Below are 20,122 nucleotides of genomic sequence, written 5' to 3'. Positions count from 1 at the left end.
TAGGTTTTAGCATTCATCGTTACTTGGCATATGTGACCCACATGTATTCTCAGAAACCTTCAAGGTACATAAAATACGTAGTTCTTTCAGACAAATTTTTAAAACCCATAGTTTTACGGTAGAATATGTAAAGTAATGTAGCTATGTAATCATTTACTATTTATATCATGATAAGATTGTAAAATCTACTGACTTTATGATATTATGGCATTACTTTCGAGATAAATCTATTTATACTATTTAAAAAAATTTAATTATGAGAAGTTATTGATAGTCTAGGTTCAAAATGTTGCCAAAATTTGTCTTAAACTTTAAATATTTATGCCTAGGGAGAGTTCTAGGAACTTCAGGCCCAGACCCAGAAATTAACAAAATGACTTGGAAATTTAGTACTAACAAATAAAATATATAATTTCTTTTGTACTGGATGACCCAGCCCATGTCTATATGATTTTTGGGTAAGATTTTTTTTTTAACAAATAGTGTACACCAAAATTTTGAAACCCTGGTACCAACAATGATGTATCTTCCATTGTTCCACATCATTTCTGTCCCATAGGCACCCTCAACTTCATATTACAAGCCGATTTGAATTTATCCTATGTTAATCTTTTTAAGTCTGCCCAGTTTTTTATATACAAAATTGTAAAATCATATCCAACACAAAATAAAAGTACTATGGAAATATATTCTGTGGTGAATTTAATTAAATTAATTTAGTGTTATAGACATTGTTATGTTTTTCTGTAAATTTAGTCAGTTTTAAAGAAACTAAACTTAGTACAAAACCAAAATTAATGGGAAAATTTTACCATCACCGATAAAGTACCTTATGTATCAAAATTTACTCTTAAAATTTTGACACCTCGAGATACAAAGTAACTGAAGGTACTAAATATTTTTTTAATTAAGAATGGTAAAATTGTTGAAATAAATGGTATGCTATATAACAGAGGTAGTATAGCTAGGGTAAAAAAAAAAAAGACGGCTCCACTGCACTGCACTGCACCAGGTTCTTGGATCTTTGCCTGGCGCAGCGCCCACCCTCTGGACCTCCCCAACCGACCGGCGCATCGCACGCACATGTAGAGAAGTAAAAAGGTAAACAACCTTTGATCTTCATATACCCCAATATTGTTGTCATCTACCATGCATATCAAGCATAAAAATACAAAATGGCACGCCCAGATTAACTGTTGCTACAAATGATCTCTCCTGGCTACTACCTTGATGAGAAGATGGCAGTAGCTACCTCCATGGCTACGTACGGCCGGTAGTTAGCTAGCTAGGTGTCTTGTAATGTAAGTACTTACCACTGCTAATGCAGACATTCCAGAGAGCAACGACCTTTCTCATTGTCTTGTAGCAAAAGCTCCTGATTGATCACTGTGTATATATGTTTTTTTTTTTGAAAAGTACCAGGCCTAGTTTCGTTTATTACTTGTCAGTGGTCGTACTGTTCATTAATTCTAGTTACTGGTCCCATCGTTGGAAATATGAGCGTTCCTGTCATTTATTTTATACCATAATATAAATATTTATGTATTGATTTCGTGATTTTAATCATTCTAATGATTTCAGAGACAATTATATACTTAGGCCTTGTTTAGTGGTCAAAATTTTTTGGCAAAAAAGTCACGTCGAACACTTGACTCGATGTCAAAGAAGAGGTTTTCGGATACAAATAAAAAAACAAATTTCAGATTTTGCTGGAAAACTACGAGACAAATCTTTTGAGTCTGATTAACCCGTCATTAGCACATGTTGGTTACTGTAGCACTTATGTCTAATCATGTCCTAATTAGGCTCACACGATTCGTCTCATGATTTCTTCATAACTGTATAATTAGTTTTAATGTTCATATATATTTAATGCTTTGTTTAGGTGCCCAAAGATTCGACGTGATGTTTTTGGGAAAAAAAATAGGAACTAAACAAGATCTTAGAAAGAAAATTTAATCAATTTAAAATTAAAAAAATAACTAGAAAAGTGCCCTAAAAATTCTTTTAGCATATTCTCAGTCTACGCTAAACAACGTAGAACGAGACGGTAGTATTTTATCATTAGACAGAACTGATCTAGCATGACTGTAACCGTTAATTAGCCCAGGACGCAAGCTGTCGATTGATCTACAGTAGAAACTCATGCAACGAAATGACATCATGCGGCAAGCTGGGATACTAGTACTGTAGCTAGTAATTGCTACTACTGCATACGCACGTACACGTCAATGTCACCCCTGACATTTACACGATCCTGACGTACACAAGACGATCGATCTGACGATACTCATCACACTCTCGATGGTCGAAGCTCCCAGCTAGCTACCCCGTCGATGTCGCCAACCCTACAGCAAGCTAGTACAGTGCTCTCTCATATATTTTTAATGTAGGATACCGTTAACTTTTAAAATTATGTTTAATTATTCGTTTTATTTAATATTTATATCCAAATATATAATATTATAATACATAATTAAAGTTTTTATAATAATAAATCATATTATAACAAAATAATTAGTAATTATATATTTTTTAATAAGACAAATGGTTAAACGTGGACCAAAAATTAACGGTGTCATGTAAAAAAATATAGAGGGAGTACTAGATATTCATCGTCCTGCAATGCTGTTCATCATAATTACGCTGCGCAGTACGAATGTTTAGCTGATGCTGTACAGTGTCCAGCTAGTCGCTAACAATTGTAGCTCCAGTTTCTAGCAGTGCACCGGCAGTATCACATCTGATCGTGCACAACATATATCTATACAGCAGTGGTCACGCCTATCCTTATTATAATTTTATAATTTAGTCCTTAAATATCTTGATATTAAAAACTAGTTAAATATAGATTAATATCTACATATAAATTTAAATTAGGGTGAATATTTCATATAAAAAAATTTGATAAAACATCATAAAATCCGTAGTAAAGCACGAGAAGTACATTTATATATACCATTCTATTTTCACTTATGCAAATCTTTATAAGCTAAAATTTAATTTTTTAATCTTAAATTTGGAGTTGAGTTTTGAGTTTTTTTATCAAAGTTTATTTTCCTATTTTGACTTTTAGATCACTATAAATATATTTATAAATTATTTTTTATTTATAAATATGTCATTTGACATTTTCTTTTCATAAAAAACCCAGACAATCGTCCATGTACACCGTACTACACATGCAGTGTAGCTAGGTAGAGTTATAGCTCGCCAGAGCAGTAAATTTGCAGCAAACATACATACATGAAAGTGCCCAAAGTTAAGGCTGCAAGTGAAAGTGTAAACCTTTTGGTGTTAACTCTGACGAAGCAGTGGAACAGCTGCAACCCTGCAAGCCCATTAACTACTGTAGCTAGAGGGGAGGAGGAGCACAGTAATACGGCATGCGCAGGGCACTGCAAACAGCTTGTAGCTTGCACAATTGTACTCTTTTTTTTCAGTCGACAAGAGACAGTGGTGGCCATGAGCTCATGCAATGCAAGCTTAATGAGCTGCTACTAGCTACTGCCTTCGTTTTATAATAACGTTTGACCATTTGTCTTATTCAAAAAATTCAGTACAAATATAAAAAATGATAAGTCGTGCGTAAAGTCTTTTTGATAATAAAGTAAGTCACAAGAAAAATAAATAATATTTTCATAATTTTTTAAATAAGAAAAATAGTTAAATATTAATAAAAAAAGTCAAACATCTTATGTTATGAAATGAAGGGAGTAACTAGTTAGCCCCCTGTCTCATGCTCAGACAGTATACTTTGGTGATCTCCCCTCTCTCTCTCTCGATCACACTTAATCATAATCAAATCATGGCACCCAGATGCAACCTAAATTGATTAATGGCAGTCTTTTTCTCGCCTTCTTGTGGGCTGCTTTTCATTCGTTTTCAATTAAAGTAGTCCAAAGAAAACTCTCATCTTGCTGACAGGATTGATGGATCACATACTTGTAACAGTAGTAATGCTCCCTTTTTGCTAGATTGATGGATTTCTCCGTATTTCTGCTCGAATTGATATCTGGAATTCCTATACTTAATGTTTGCTCGTAAGGACTTCCTTTAGCAGTTCAAAATCCAAGGTACGTTGAAAATGAAAAAAAATATGTCATAAAAAAAACTTAGAAAACGAAGTTTCTAAAATTTAAATTTTGTCCGATGAGACTTATGCATCAACGGGTAGCTAATCATGCTTTGGGCTTGAAGTCAGCAGCTCCCCAAACAATACTCAGCTTCTAAAAATCTGAAGGTGTAGAATCCAAAAAATAACCAGAAGGTTGAAGCTGAGAAACCCGGTTTTTCCAGATTTTGAGAAGTTGACTTCTCACCCGTGCTTCTCAGAATCTTAAGCTTCTTAAACATACCATTTGTGTCTTATTAGCTAAGGTACCACTATATAGGGCAAATAAAAATAAACAAAGCAACCAAAAATAAATTAGGATAAGACTTTTTTTATACATCTAGTCTTAGCGATCTAAAAAATTAGGGATGTAAAAAGGAAATTAACAAAAAATCTCTAAACTATTTCTAAAATTCAAAATTGTCTTTGCCATAGCCAATATTTAGTTTACAATTCAATGTTTATGATCAATCTAAGTTTTTTCAGTCAGTTTTAATTTGTCACTTAGTATTAGCTTTGAGGTCACTAAGAATAAAAGTATAAAGTCTTATCGTTAAACTATTTTTCGTTGCATAGTTGATGTAACAAAAATAATAATACTTTCCAAGCATCTCTATTTATGTCTACGGGGAATATCTTCAGTTGCTCGATCAAATAGACATATATACTTTCTCATTAAGGGTCTTAAAGAATTTTTAAAGAAAAATTAAAGGAATTGAACGAATTCTTGTGAAAATTCTTAATCCTATAAATTTTTCGTTCCAAAGAAGGCCCTAAGGTTATGGTGCCATAACTTACCGATTTTAAGTTTTCTTTATGATAGCTTTGGTATCTAAATTAAATAATATTCTTCTGGACACGGTGTCAATGTCTAAAATTAAACTTATCCGTGCAGTAAAGGATGTATATAATACACTAATTAAATGAGTCCTGCATCTATCTCTCTCTAGCCCTAGGAGCTATAGGCAGAGGAGTAGTCCTACCTATAGGCTACTAGTAGATGAATAGCTTATCTTTCAGAACTCATTTAAAGAGCATTAACTAATAAACACCCTAAAGAGTGAAAATAATAGAGATGTAGCTTTGCTGAGGCTAGCTATAGATGTGTGCATCACAGCACAAAGTGATCGGTGTGTGTGAGAGGTGTGAGGACCATCTCTACTAACCTAGCAATCGTATGCTCTACTACTCTTGTATATATCGTGCTAATTTATAGTATATATACATGTCATGTACTTTTTTGTTTTCCAAAATGTAAATATTTCTAGAATTTAAATATTATTTAAAATATAAATATTTTTAACACTATTTACATTACTACTTGTTACTCAATTACATTTCATTCAAAATTCTTTTCATGGTAAATCCACATATTCTCCCACCGTAATCTATTCCTTATTTATTAAGAGATATTATACTACCTCCGTCCTATAATAACTTTATTTTTCGATTTCTGTGCTCTAACGTTTGACCATTCATTTTATTTGAAAATTTTGTATAAAAACTTTTTAAAAAATTAGTCATACATAAAGTACAATTCATGTTTTACCATCTAATAATAAAAATATTAATTGCGAAAAATTTTAAATAAGATAAAGAGTCAAAACATTGTATTAAAAACTGAAAAATGAATTTACTATGGGACAGAGGTAGCAGTCTTTTTTTGCAAACTTAATTTCTATATTATACAACCTAGAAAAACTTATGACAATGATATCTATCGTCTAGAGTACAGTAGGAGTACTTCTCTTTGTTTTGGCCTCCTCCTCTTTATAAGAGCCTGCTTTCCCCTCCCTTGCAGCCTTTTGCTAGAGCACACTACACACACTACCCAGAGCCTCTCTACTCTCTAGAGAGAGAAGGAGAAACAGTTTGCTCCCAAAAAAAAGAAGAATCATCATCTCTACTTCTCTCTAGAGAGAGAACAGAGGAGAGAAGAAGAGAGAGAGGGAGAGAGCATAAATTCCTCATAGCAATCCAAAAGTGGAGTCCCTGCCTGCGTCGTAGCTCGCTGCAGGCAGGCAGACAGGCAGGCATCTTGTCTTATTGCTTTTCTGCTCCGCTGCTGCTGCTACTACATGCACCTCTCTCGATCTCCTTTTGCGCCATTACCACCACCACTGCTGCAGCTGCCGATGCCTCGAGCGTTTATTGCGTGAATGCTCTTTCTGTTGCTGCAATCCATAGCCACCATATGCTGATGGATCTCTCTTCCAAATCCAAAGCTAGCTGCCACCTTCCTCCGATCCACAGCATGCAGCTAGCTAGCTAGCCACATGTTGGATCAGTAATAACCAGTGAGAGTTCGGGTTCTTGCCACTGCCAGCCAGCTCGATCAATCCACCAGGCGGAGACGAAAGGTATGGCGCATCAATGGCTGGATCAGGCTAGAGCTTTGCTACTTCCATGGCTAAAGTGTGCGTGTTATTTGATTCTTTTGGTAGGTTGGGAGGAGCAACTACGTACTACATACTGCAGGATGGATCGTGGCTTCAACGAGATCGTGTTAAGCGAGAGCGTGTGGAGTGGCGGAGGAGATGGAGATGGTGGGGTGGTGGCGCTGCCGCCGGAGGTCGGGGTGGGTGGTGTCAATGCGGGTGTGGTCGACGGGAGCGGCATGACTGTGCTGGAGAGGCTGGTGCTGGACGAGGCGCTGGCCGCGGCGATACTTGAGCTGCAGGGCATCCAGGCGGCGCAGGGGTGCGGTGGTAAGCTAGCGATGGTGGCGCCGCCGCCGGCGGCCGGTGACGGCGGCGTTGAGGCGGCGGTGGCCTTCGCCGGGATGGCGACGGCGACGCCTGCCTACGCTGACGTTGACGCGGATGTCCTGCAGCGACAGCAGCAGCATCACCATCGCCACCAGGGCGTGATGGGGATGGCTGCCGAGTACGACGTCGTACCAGCAACACCGGCTGTCACGTTGAACGCTGTACCACCTGCGTTCGCGGCTGAAGCCGCCTCCGTTGACGGCTGCGTCGACGCGGCGGTCTTCTCCGGCGTCGGCAACGACGACGTCGTCGACGCGGCGAGCGCCACGGTGGCGATGGCTGCCACGCACACGGCGACGACGAGCCAGTGCGAACAAGTCAGAGGAGGCGGCGGTGGCGGATGTGGACGAAAGCAACGGCGACCGGGAAGAAAGCGGAAGGCGTCCGAGCCCATCGCCGCCGCGGCGGCGGACATGCCGGCACCGGAGAACCCTCTCTGCAGCCTCCTGGCGTCGAACACCGCCGGCGACGGAGGCATCCAGATCGCGTTCAGCACGAGCGCTCCGGCATCCAAGCGAGCGAAGCCGTCGCTGAGCAGCAGCTCCTCGAGCATCAGCTTCGACGGCAGGGGCTCCGGCGGCAACTGCGGCGACGACCCCCTGTACGAGCCCGACACGGAGGCGCTCGCGCAGGTGAAGGAGATGATCTACCGCGCGGCGGCGATGCGCCCCGTCACCCTCGGCGCCGAGGACGTCGGCGAGCGGCCGCGCCGCCGCAACGTGCGCATCTCCTCGGACCCGCAGACGGTGGCGGCGCGGCAGCGGCGGGAGCGCATCAGCGAGCGCCTGCGCGTGCTGCAGAAGCTCGTCCCCGGCGGCGTCAAGATGGACACCGCGTCCATGCTCGACGAGGCCGCCAACTACCTCCGCTTCCTCAAGTCCCAGATCAGGGAGCTACAAACCCTAGACCGCCGGAACTACCCCAACTCCGCCATGAACACCGCCGCCATCTCGATAGCCGCGGCATCATCATCCGGTGCACCGACCTACAACAACAACAGCGACAGCAACGCCGCCATGCCAGCCTTCGCCTTCCCGGAAACCCTAGGATGCGGAGGAGTTGAGCAATTGATCTAATCGATTAGCTAGATAGAGATTCGAGACGACGACGCCATGAAGGCGCATGGCCTCATGCATGCAAGCAACTGCCGTTTATGTTTTGTCCAATGTGAGACCATCATATGATAGATTCATCATTGTTAGCATGGTGATTAATTAGCTATGATCATATCGATGGAATCATCATGTTACTCACCCATGGGCCATGGACCCTAGCTAGCTTTTTTTTTCTTTTTTCTTCCTTTATTCTCTCCTTTCTTAACTTATCTTCTTTGATCAGTTTGATGACCATGTAATGCCTTGCATGTCCAGCCTACGTGCTTTATTATGAGCTAGCTCGAGATCAATTATCTATCAATGCCTTTCGCCAAGCACAATGAAAAGAGCTTGCAAGAAAAAGGTTAAACCTTTCCGTTAACTAATCTCTCCTATCCATCAGCTTAGTCATCTCGCCTTCGTCTTCCTCATCGTCACCGTCGTCGTCGTCGTCGTCTACATCTTTTCATGTGCTGTGCATGTACGCGTGAAAAAGCTAGGCGAAGCTTTTCCTCTCTCCCTTTTCGATCCATGGCGTGGCCTGTGCACGCCCTACGCCTTTCTAACTCTCTCCCCGATCCAAATGGCAATCACTACACAATAGAAGAAGAAGAAGAGGGAGAGACGAGACGACAGTCACAGAGCCATCGATCGTACGAACATGATCACCATGAAAACATCATCATGACCGACTTTCTAACACGCATAATTAACCCTCCCTGCAGTGCCCCCCCTTTAAGAGAGGGCCTTTCTTTTCTTTCCTCCTTTCTCCGTGCGTGGAAAAACCCTAGCGAAAAAGCCGACGATAGATCAAAACCGAGGAAGAGAAAGTAGCGATCGAGAAAAAGATCAATCGATCGATCGGCAATGGCGAAATTAATCATATGGTTCATCATTGCTCTCGCTTTCCCTGCGTCTGGTCGTCAACACAAAGCTTGGTAAGACTAAATCTATTCGTGCTCTTTTCCTCTTTCCTGCTGCGAGATCGAGGCGAGGCCGCCCATGGCGAGACAGGTAGCGATGGTGGTGGTGGGGGTGGCCATGGTGCAATGGCAGCTAGGGTGGTGCAGTGCAGGGGCAGGGAGTTCGAGCCCACTACGAGCGAGGACGACGACGACGACTCTCGCGCGTGTCAGTGAGTAAGCTGCTGGTGATGATGGGTGAGCTTTTGAGAGCGAGCATGCATGGCTCACTAACTCGGCTACTCGCTGCATGAAAAGGCATGCACTTCTGCATCCAAAAGGAATCATTCCCTTTCCCTTTTGCCTCAGATACCCCTTTTTCGAAAAGGGAAATAAAAATTTTAAAAAAGCACACGCCTTCTGGTGATCCTCGGGGTTCGCGTGGAAATATGCTCGATGAGATGCTGTCATCACCTTTGAATCTTAGCTTGCAGTTTTTAAAATGCTTTTAGTTAATTTGATTTGACTGTGTTTTTAGAGGATGAGGATGATATAGATAACTATCACATTTTCAGTGCGTTTTTAGGTTCAGCTAAATTTTTTAAAAATAAGAATAATTAATAAACTCATGTGGTGTGTGCAAATAGATGCAGCAACGTGCAAGACGTACGCTCATTTCAGTGCAACAATTTGCTTAGACCATGCGAACTTAGGTCAAAACTGACCACACAAGAGCAAAGTTACCTAAGATGACGCTCACCGATGACATGTCAGCTCGTGCCACTCAAGTTCCAAACCCATGTTGGCAAGTGTTGGCAGTACATGTTACTTTGCAAAAAGGAAAACCATATATAGTAATTTTGACCATCGATGTCAATTCATGTATTGATCTGCACGGACTACACACAATTCTAAGTAGCTTTTTTAAAGCAAGTTGTTAATTCGTATTTTGCATTTATTTATTCCATAATCTCTACATGAGATACCCAGATACGGGGTATATCTTTATAGGAAAGCAGTCTTGACTAAGGAAGAAAGATGCAATCTTATATCGTGTTAGTTTGGAGTTTGTTAATTTCTGGATTGTTTATATTCCTGGATTGTTGGTTCTAATTGTATCTAGACCGGATAGGCTTGATTTTGTTTTAGGTCTCTATCCGTAAGCCATGTCCCTCAGTATATAAGGGGGCAGGTGTCCTCAAGGGGGCACGACAAACTAAATTGGCAAACTTATTGTGTGGTCTATTCCACCAAATACAAATCTCAGTAGGAGTAGGGTATTAAGAGCCTGAATCTGAGTAATCCCTTGTCTACTGCATAACCATTTATTTTTGTTCCTCGCTTGCGACATCATAGTTTTATTATCAATCTCAATCGTCTGACACTCTATAATAATTAGCTATAACTTTTATAAAACAAAGCTCGGAATGAAAGAATTTCATCATCTATTTTTTGCAAGGACCAAGAAAGTACGTTGTTCCATTTTTATGGACTCTTGGTCCTTTCTTATAAATACAACTACATTTTGCGTAGACAGATTGATTCATCACAAATATAATTCATAATTTATATACAGTAATATCGATCAAACCTAGCTCACTATTATAATACTTCTCTTAATAACCAATTTTGGTTTCTTCAGCGTGGTCGTCGTTGGCGGAGGAGGCTGCCATCTATTGGTTCTCTCCGTCTAATATTTTGTTATTGTGTAGGATGCAAGGCTATGGATGAAAGCCCTATGACAACGGTGCTCTTTGGCGTCATTCCCCTTTTTGAAGGCATCATGAATGTGCTCATGGCTTTGTTTAAGAGTAAGTACAATAGCAAGCTATAAGTTGGTTGTAGACATATTTTAATGAGATAAGAAGAGAGAGAAGAATAGTGGGCTACAGATTTATATCTAGTTGTAGCATGGGCTCCAAGACACACGCAGTGTGTATATGATAGGTGGGACATGGTAGTATATGTTTTATATGTAACTATGGTATGAATTGGCTATTATATTAACTATAGATGAATTGGAGCTAGTAGTTGGCTATACTATTCAACTTGCTCTAAACAGACTTAATTGGGGTGAAAACACAGATCCAATAGACCGGGTAATGATGATTTCTTGTATACCATTTTCTTTGCATTGCTTCGATGTTCCTATAGTCTTGTAACGGGTTATTGACGAACAGTTCTTTGGAGCAGAAATCCTTCATGACGGTGTTCTCATCAGATCAGCTCTGGTGATTATAGCGATGGCAAAGTATGAATGGATGATTGATCTATAATGTAGTTGCTCCCCGATATTATCTTCTATTTTGGTTTGACGTTAGTTGCTAGTGGCGATATGAACATTGACCAACATATTGATCGACGGAATTCTATTTGTTGGGTTGAGAAAGACAAGAACTAAATTTAGCTTTTAGGCCACTATGGAAAACAACGGTTAAAAAATTTATTTTCTCTTACGGATAGAACTTTATCTCTGTGTTTAAGGTGTTTACTAAAGTAATAATCTTATTTTTAATTACTCTAAATTAATTTATTTGTAGCCTTTTATCCTATAAATTTTATTATAATTGAATGTAGCTTGTTTGAAGTAAAGGTTGAAATAAATTTATTAAAAAATAACCAGTTGCAACTAGCCCCCGCCCACTCCCCCTAGACTTCACTTACTACCTCTGTTTTATATCATAAGACTTCCTAACGTTGCCTAAATTCATTGTATATAATTTATATATATGTCTAGATTTATTAGTATCTGTATGAATCTAAGTAATGTTAGAAAGTCTTACATTGTGAAACAGATGGAGTAGTATATATAGGAGTAATAATCTGCATAGTCTAATTTTAAAGATTTTTTCATAAATATGTTTAGCCTGCATATATAAATGAAGGTACACTTCTTGAGGGTTTAAAATATATTACTGCATCAATTCTAAAATATAAGTATTTATATATTGTTTAGTGCAGATTAAATTGTAAGATCATAAGCATGATTAATATTTTCTGATGAACAATTGGCTTGCGATTTGGTTTATAAATTAAATTTGGTTTGGAAACAATTAAGGTGTTGGTGCGAGTGTGTGTAACTAATGTGAGTCAGGTTGTGATATCTGTGCTCGGAAACGGTTGGTTTGTCTCTAGTTGTGCAGGTGACTTGAGGTCAATATCGGTCAATGGCGGTGGGATCGTGACTAGGCTCAGGGAGGAGCTGAGGTCCGGACGATCGAGGATGCCAGGTGACGATATTGAATACGAGTTGGCACATGGTGAAGCAACACCGTGTGGGATGGAATCGTAACGGGCTTCACATGTTGTGTGTGTAAGCGCCGGAAAAATCGGAAAGTAAATCGGATCAAAACTGGATGAGAAAAGGAAAAGAATTTGCTACAGGTTCGGACACTGTAGCAGCGTCGGATACTGTAGCGCAAGATACTGTAGCAACCGGATTACTGTAGCGCACGGCACTGTAACAACCGGATCGGATTACTGTAGCGCGGCGGATACTGTAGCAGTCGGACTACTGTAGCACGGCTGATTTTGGCATGTTGGATTTGATTAGGAAAACTAAGAGATGAGTCATATTAGTATAAGGAGTCCTACTCCTATTTGGTGATAGACTTTTCGATATAAATAGAGACCGAGGGGTATACCCTCGGTGTGCTTTTGTGAGACTTAATTGTTGATTCTAGATCGACGATTTTGATAGGAGTGCTGTTGGTGCACTTTGTAAATATCAGTTGATGCAATAAAGTCAAGATCATTCAATCTACGTTTGCGGCTTTCATCTATTGGTGATTTTTTGGATTCCGACGATCCGATCGACGTCATAGGAGTGGCGCGATTCGATGATCTGCTCGGCGGCACATGAGCGGCGCGATCAAGATAGCGGCGACACAGGAGCGACGCGATCAAGGTAGCAAGCCTGCGTCAATTTCTTCGACAGAGGTAATCTTTTATTCCGCGAAAGATTTTTGGGTTTTGTTTTTCCCTACCATTCACCCCCCTCTGGTAGGTTTGTTTGATCTTGTTCGAAATAAGTATTAAAAGATTTCCTTTTATTTACTTAAATAATCAATTTTTGAATTTTAAATAGATTAGATTCTCGTTGTAAGCATATGATTGGCTATAGAATTATTGGAATGATTATATTATGGTATAAAATTTATATTTTCTTGATAGAAAATATAAAAAATTTACATTTTAGATATGCTTATATCTACGTTTCGAAAGGATGGAGTATAATTATCTGTCATCCCTTGTTTGACCCAGTCACCTTGGTATCTTAACACCTCTTTTTATGATGAGTCTTTTTTCCCTTGTCACCTCATTTTCCATCAAGTTAATTAATGCTGCTACTCGTAACGACCATATAAATGTGACACTCGATCGGTGCCAGCCCTTCTTCAGTCCTGCTCCTGCAGGCTGCAGCCGGCGGCTGTGCAATTGTTTCCTGCCGCTTAACGAATTCTACGCTTGAATTAGCCTTATCTGGAATAAACAATTAATGGGGTATTTTTATTAGTCATAATCTGCACATTTGTCAGATTCACTATTAATCAAGTGTGCTGCAAGGTATTCTGTTCTTTTAGCGTCGAAGGAGAGGCAGCAGCCACTCTTACCCACACGTGGCATGGTCAGAGAAGTGATAGCCCATCCCTCGCGGACCTCTTCTGCTCTCCCATATGCATCCCTCTGGTTTTACTTCACCGACCAAACATTTAACAGAAGTACTGTTTATTTTTGGGGAAAATACTGTACGAGGTTTCCTACCGTGTACTCCATATTACATTAGTAACACAAAAAAAAACACAGCTAAAAGCAGCGCTTAGTCCTAACCAGCGACGCAGGTGCCCCACGACGGATGCTTCAAATACAATTTCCCTTAAATTACTCGTCCGATCAACGATGAGATTACACCATTGTATTCATAGCAATTAAATCTTTATAACAAGATCTCACATGATTATATTTTGATAAAAAAATTATAAATTACTTTTATAATATATCCAAGTTACCTTTTGATTTCATTAAGTTACGTTTCAAACATATGAAAATAATTTTAATGCAATATAAAAGTTTCAAACATATAAAAATAAATTTAATGCAATATAAAAGTAATTACATATATTATTGAAGTAAATTAACACAAAAAGAAAGTAACTTCTCACGACATTAGAAGTAAATCGGTTGTGGAGTGACTACGATATGTTGATTAAATCTAATTTTTAAATAGATTTATGTTTTTACACCCACGCAATAGACTGTTTTTAATGCCGTAACAAGTTACTTTACTTTTATTCTAAGTTACTTCTTAAATTTAATACATCATAATATATTATAGAAGTTACATCCCACGGCATTAAATTTGCATCTCTCAAAATATAAAAATTATATCCCCACAGTACTAAAAGTTACCTCTCCGATCCAAAAAAATATTAAAAATTGCATCCCTCGATGTTGAAGTTGTACCCTTGCCAATATTGAAAATACATCCCTGTAGCACTAAAAGTTACACCCCCATAACACTTAAGTTATAACCGAACATTGCTAAAAAAAGTTATATCCAAATAACACCAAAGTTACATTACCTTTGAAGTTACATCCCCATAACATTAAAATTACATCCGAATAACACTGAAGTTATATCTCTAATGTTGATGTTTCATCTTTTCAATTTGAGGTTATATCTCGACAACACAAAAAAATACATCACCATGGTACTGAAGTGACATCCGGACAACACTAAAATGTTACATCTAAATAATATCGAAGTTATATCCCAAAGCATTGAAGTTACATCTAAAATAACATTGAAATTATATCAAGGATCTTCTTTAAAACTGGAAATACCGCCAGTTGCAATCCAGCCAGCACCACCTCTGCCATAGAGCAACTCAAGGTTACTTCCTAACCACATGTAAGTTACTTTCCAGTAAATGTAAGTTACTTTCCAAACAAATTAAATTACTTCTAAATCTCAATTCAAAAAGTAACTGCTACAAATCAAAATAAGCTTAACGTTAAAGAAACAACCTCTCCTCTATGGTTCAAAGTGACTTCCTAACCATGTGTAAGTTACTTTTTAGTAAATTATTTTGAAAAATATATTTTAAAGAAGTTTACATTAGTTAATTTTATCATTTATAACATTAGATAGCTATCACATGTATCACATAATCATAATCAAATAACAAAGAACATAGCCTTAATTCGTAAATACTCGTGAAACTCAAAACTAAGACAATCAAATTAGCACTGTCCAGTGGCTACTTTACTTGATAACAACACCATAATTTTTAGATGTGTCTACATGGTAGTACTCCACTGATCATCTTAACCATTTTGGACTAACCAAAACAAAAACAAGAGCCTTGTCTTGCGGCGCACTGCAGCTCGATGGGCCACTGTCCAGGGTTTAAGATGATCAGCGGAGTACTACCATAGAGCAAGTCAAGGTTACTTCTCTCTAGTTCGATGGACCACTATACAGGGTCTGTCGAACTCCACCAGTTTAACAGGCTCTGTGCATGCACCTGTCAAACATTAGGGGGACGACAAAGGGCCCTATCGAACTTTACCAGTTTGACAGACCTTATCGATGTCGCAGCCGTTCGATCGGGAACCTAGTCGAATTCAGGCCATTCGATATATACCCTACCGACCTACGGAAGTTCGATAGGGTCTATTTTTGTGATTTCCCTGTGACGACCTCCAATTTTGCGATTTTCTATAAAAAGAATAATATTTCTTAAAAAAATTCTACAAAGATGATCATTGGGGAGGTTGGTGGGGGAAGGTCGGCATGGGTGGACTTTTTACAAATGACCCCTTACATCCAAGCTGAGCATGTTTTTAAGTTGGGAAAGGACTGCCTGCAAATAGACCATCCGCCACCCTTCTATATGGTGTTTTTCTGCACCGCCCTTCTCTAGGGTAATTTTTGGAACACGACTGATAGATATATTCTTCGTATAATTTTAAGAGAGGACGGCATCCAGTCAACTAAACAAGACTTCTAATAAATCGTTAAAGGTGCCATCTTTAAAAATAACCTGTATGGATTTATCTACAATAGTATGGGTATTCCTTAAAGAAAACTCACATAGGGTGTTGAGGAATTGATCTATAATACTTGAAATGAGAAATAAAACTTTATAAATATTTAAAAAGTAAGCGTAAAAATAAGAGAAAACCTCTGAATAGGTGGTGCGTTTATTTATTTTTTTTAGCGAGGATGGAGGCCGCAAATATTCTCGTTGGGCCTAGGCCCACATACGACTTGGGCAAAGTGAGACACTGTCTCGATCGTCTGCCCTCTGCGGGCCGTGACCACTGCCCACTTAGCCAGCACGTGCACGTCAATTGAACAACGGTTCATCGGCTTTTGCTTAACGCTCTTCTCAATAAATAAACAAATGAATGAATAAATAAGCAACAGCACATACACATGCATCTCTCAACATTGCCTGCAACGACCAACACGTCAATTAGAATATATATATATAAAGTCTCTATTCTATTACCAAGTGTAGCTACTCTCTTCACGTCTAAGTTACAAAAACACATCTATATATATTTCTGCTCCTTTGTAACAGAAATCATATGAGATTTAACAGTGCGTACATTTCCTGTTGGATAGGAGCAGAAACAGTTATAAAAGTATTTTTCATTATGGATATGAAGAAAGTAGCTACACCTGATAGTATGATCTAATTTTTCATATATATATATATATAGAACGCCCTCTATTCTACATATATAAATGTATACTTCTGGTATATATTCTCCATAAAAGAGCCAAGGGACCTGTCACCCTCACAGCCTCTCGTCCCTCTCGCGTGCACTATTAATTCTCATTTTCTTTCTCCGTGCCAACCTAGGTAGCTCGATTTTAGCAAATCTTCAGCATGAACCGGTGATCTGATCACCCAATCATACACAGCAGCTCCACGTACAGCAACTCCGTGCCATTCATTATACTGTTCTTTTTCCCCCCAACGAGTTGCAAAGTACATGAAAAGGTTCCCATTAAATCTCTCTCTCTCTCTCCCATATATCATGCTCTCGCCGTTTCATTTGGTTGATGGAATTTATTCATTTACATATACTCTTTACATTCTAAAATGTAATAGTCTTGTACACGATTACATAGATTAGATATTATGAATTTGGATAGGGATACCTGTTGTTATATTTTAAAATGAAAATATTTCAAAAAAATAGTATTCTAAGATACCACGTGGTATTATGAATTTATAGAGAGATATCAAATACTTCTGGTTATATTTTGGAATGGAAATACATAGGGGCAGTGCAGTGCGTTATTTTTTTATTTCATTTATTTTTGAAACTCGCGATGCAATCGATGATTTTGTTAGGAAAAAAAACAATATGCTAATGTTTTGCTTGTGGAAGTAGAGTACTTCCACTATCTTGATTTGGTGCGTGCTTTTGAGATAAGGTTCCAAGTCACGTGGGACCAACCGCCACAGGAAAAGGTCAGCCACGTAGATATTTCAGTCCGACGTGGCGCTGCGTGGGCCCAGGGATATCCCGCGATCACAAAGTGGACAAGGATTGCATCCAAAAATTGCTACGTGACGCCCGATGGTCTACCCAGCTGAACTATTGCCACGGCCAGCACGCACCTGACCCAAGCTTCCTTGCGGCAATTGCAGAGGTTTTCTTCTGAAGCCTGCAATTGCAAAGCTCACTCCGACTTTCTATTGGTAGTGCATCTTACTGTTAAGCACTTAATAGAAAGTGCATATTGCTGTTAGGGAACTCATGTTATTGGGTAGCTCTTAAGGATTTTGAATAGTTTGCATAATAAAAAAATAAAGACACTATAATTTTATAGGGTACGAATTTATCTTTATTTAAGGCCTATTTGTTTATGGTGATATAATTTTTTATTTTCATGGATACACTTCCTAAGTTATCACCCTCATCTTTTTGCTTTGCTTAAAACCCAAAATTTAAATTTTCAAGCTTAAATTTGAAATTGATTTTGAGGGGTTTTTTACCAAAATTTATTTTCAGCTTTTGTTTTTACATTGCTATGAACACGAATATAAAATATTCACAAGTTTGCAAATATATTGTTTGGTATTTTCTTTTTAAAAGCCTAAAGATGTCTTAATATACAAATACAATTTAACAACCTTGAAGGATGAAGTTTAGGATGGAAGTTTAGAGGTGGTGGGATTGATCACGAGAGTTTGGCAAACGTAACGACAGTAATGGGGAGTTTGGATGGAAGTTGGATTTTAAATAACGATGAAGGGGAGTTCACTATCAATTCCCACCTCTCTGAGGTATTAAAAATGATGAAGTTGGAGGATAAACTCCCCATCTCCATCTCTCGTAGATTCATGTGACCACCAAATTAACAAAGCAATCAGTAGCCCAAATTTCCTAAATTTGCATTCCCTCGTAGCAATCCCACCTACCAAACATGCCGAAAGGGTAGTGAAAAGATAGTTTTTGGCTCCTAAATTTAGTTATTAGCTGATTAAGCTTTTTTTTAATCACTAAACACATGCTTTTAACATCTTAGGGCAAATATAATAAGTGATATAAACAAATTCTAAATTTACCACATACATATGTGCTTAATTAAGTGGAGGAGAGAGAAGTACAGGTTATAAATTAGTACACAACTTTAACATGAACTTCAAATATTATTACTTTCATCTTTTCGCTTCTGCTTTTGGTTATAAGCCAAACTTTGAATTTTTAACCTTAAATTTGAAGTTAATTTGTAGTTTTTTCATTGTAGTTTATTTTTAACCTTTCAAAAATTATTTTTATGTGCAAATATGCCATTTGATCACCCCTTATTTATGTATGAGAGGTGGGCTAGATATTTATGTTGAACTATATATATTTATATAAATGTGTAACCATTGAATAGATATGATATTAGGTTTAGTAGATGACATGACAAATTTTTAGAGCTAGAAGTTGGCTATACTATTAAACATACTTTTACCAAATGATCTTTCCAATTAAACAGGTTAGAAGAATCAATGACAAATTTTCAAATGAAATCTAATTAAAGTGAGTATCTCTTACTAAAAAGTACGACCGCATAATGTAATTATAGAAGGTATCCAAATATATATATATATATATATATATATATATATATATATATATATATATATATATATATATATATATATATATATATATATATATATATATATATATATATGTTTCATCCGCATGCATGCTGATCTATGTGCCGGATTCAAGCTCTAAGGTTGGCTGTTGAATGATGGCAAAGAGAATATTGGTGTAGAAGTTTTATATTTTGGGACTAATTTTAGATATATTTTTGGGGCAAAGGGAGAATATTTAGTAATTTAAAAGAAAATGCTAGAGAATAAATTGCAATGAAACTTTCCAAATTTAAAATTTAAGAACGACCTAAGTATGCCGTGGGACAAATCATGGAACATTTTATGATCTCGGTTTAAAAATAAAATCATGGTTGGGTGACTGATCAGTCTTTTTTTTATTATTATCTCTACTTTTGTGGCGCGCTACCTCCACTCAAAACTCTGCGTGTAGCTTAAACCTGTCATCTTTATACAATGTTTTTTTGGCACGTTTATTTTTTTAAAAATTTCCTATTAATCGACTTAGAACAGAATCATTTAAATATACCTTAAATCTTCCAATTCAAAATATCTGAAACTTTCAATTCAATTTCAAAAATTCAAACTTACTTTTTTGTAATTTCAAATAAAAATATTAAAAACTATAGTATTACTTTTTTTTTTATAATTCAACTGAAATTATTTAAAACTTTAACTTTGTATTTAATATTTCAACTCATTTATCATTAATATCGCGATAAAATGGACAAAAGTTTTGTATATGTGATCCTAATGGTTCAAAATGAAATGCTGAAAAAAACTTTAACGAAAAAGCTCTAAGATCGACCTCGAATTATGTTCTAGAATTTAAAATTTAGCACCACCTTACCTAAACCATACAATCACCGGTAACATTAAGATATTTCATGATTATAATTTAAATCAGTTATCTGTCGACTCAACCGATGAATCGGTTCGGCTATCACCTAGCTTACCTCCACTCAAAAGTTGTCCATTTTTGTTTTTTTTTTTCTCCCTCTCTCCTTCGTCACGGTTGGCCCCACCCTCCCCTCTCCCTCTCACGTCAATGGGTCTACGGATGAGCATCGTTCTCTCTTCCTTGCTGGCATCCAGATCCAGAACC

The 20,122-nt window shown here is 38.0% G+C and overlaps 1 protein-coding gene across 1 annotated transcript; it reads left to right on the top strand.

Annotated features, from left to right (window-relative positions):
- Positions 1–5,930: 5,930 nt before the first annotated feature.
- On the top strand, positions 5,931–8,135 carry LOC102706988 (transcription factor LATE FLOWERING-like). Its single transcript, XM_040520475.1, has 2 exons — positions 5,931–6,474; positions 6,559–8,135. Exon 2 carries the CDS (start codon positions 6,594–6,596, stop codon positions 7,956–7,958), a length of 1,365 nt encoding a protein of 454 aa, XP_040376409.1. The 5' UTR covers positions 5,931–6,474; positions 6,559–6,593; the 3' UTR covers positions 7,959–8,135.
- Positions 8,136–20,122: the final 11,987 nt, after the last annotated feature.

This window comes from Oryza brachyantha, chromosome 1 (genome assembly GCF_000231095.2).
Source record: "Oryza brachyantha chromosome 1, ObraRS2, whole genome shotgun sequence".
NCBI lineage: Eukaryota > Viridiplantae > Streptophyta > Magnoliopsida > Poales > Poaceae > Oryza > Oryza brachyantha.
The sequence above is the reverse complement of the archived record's forward strand: the minus strand, read 5'-3'. Positions and strand labels throughout refer to the sequence as shown.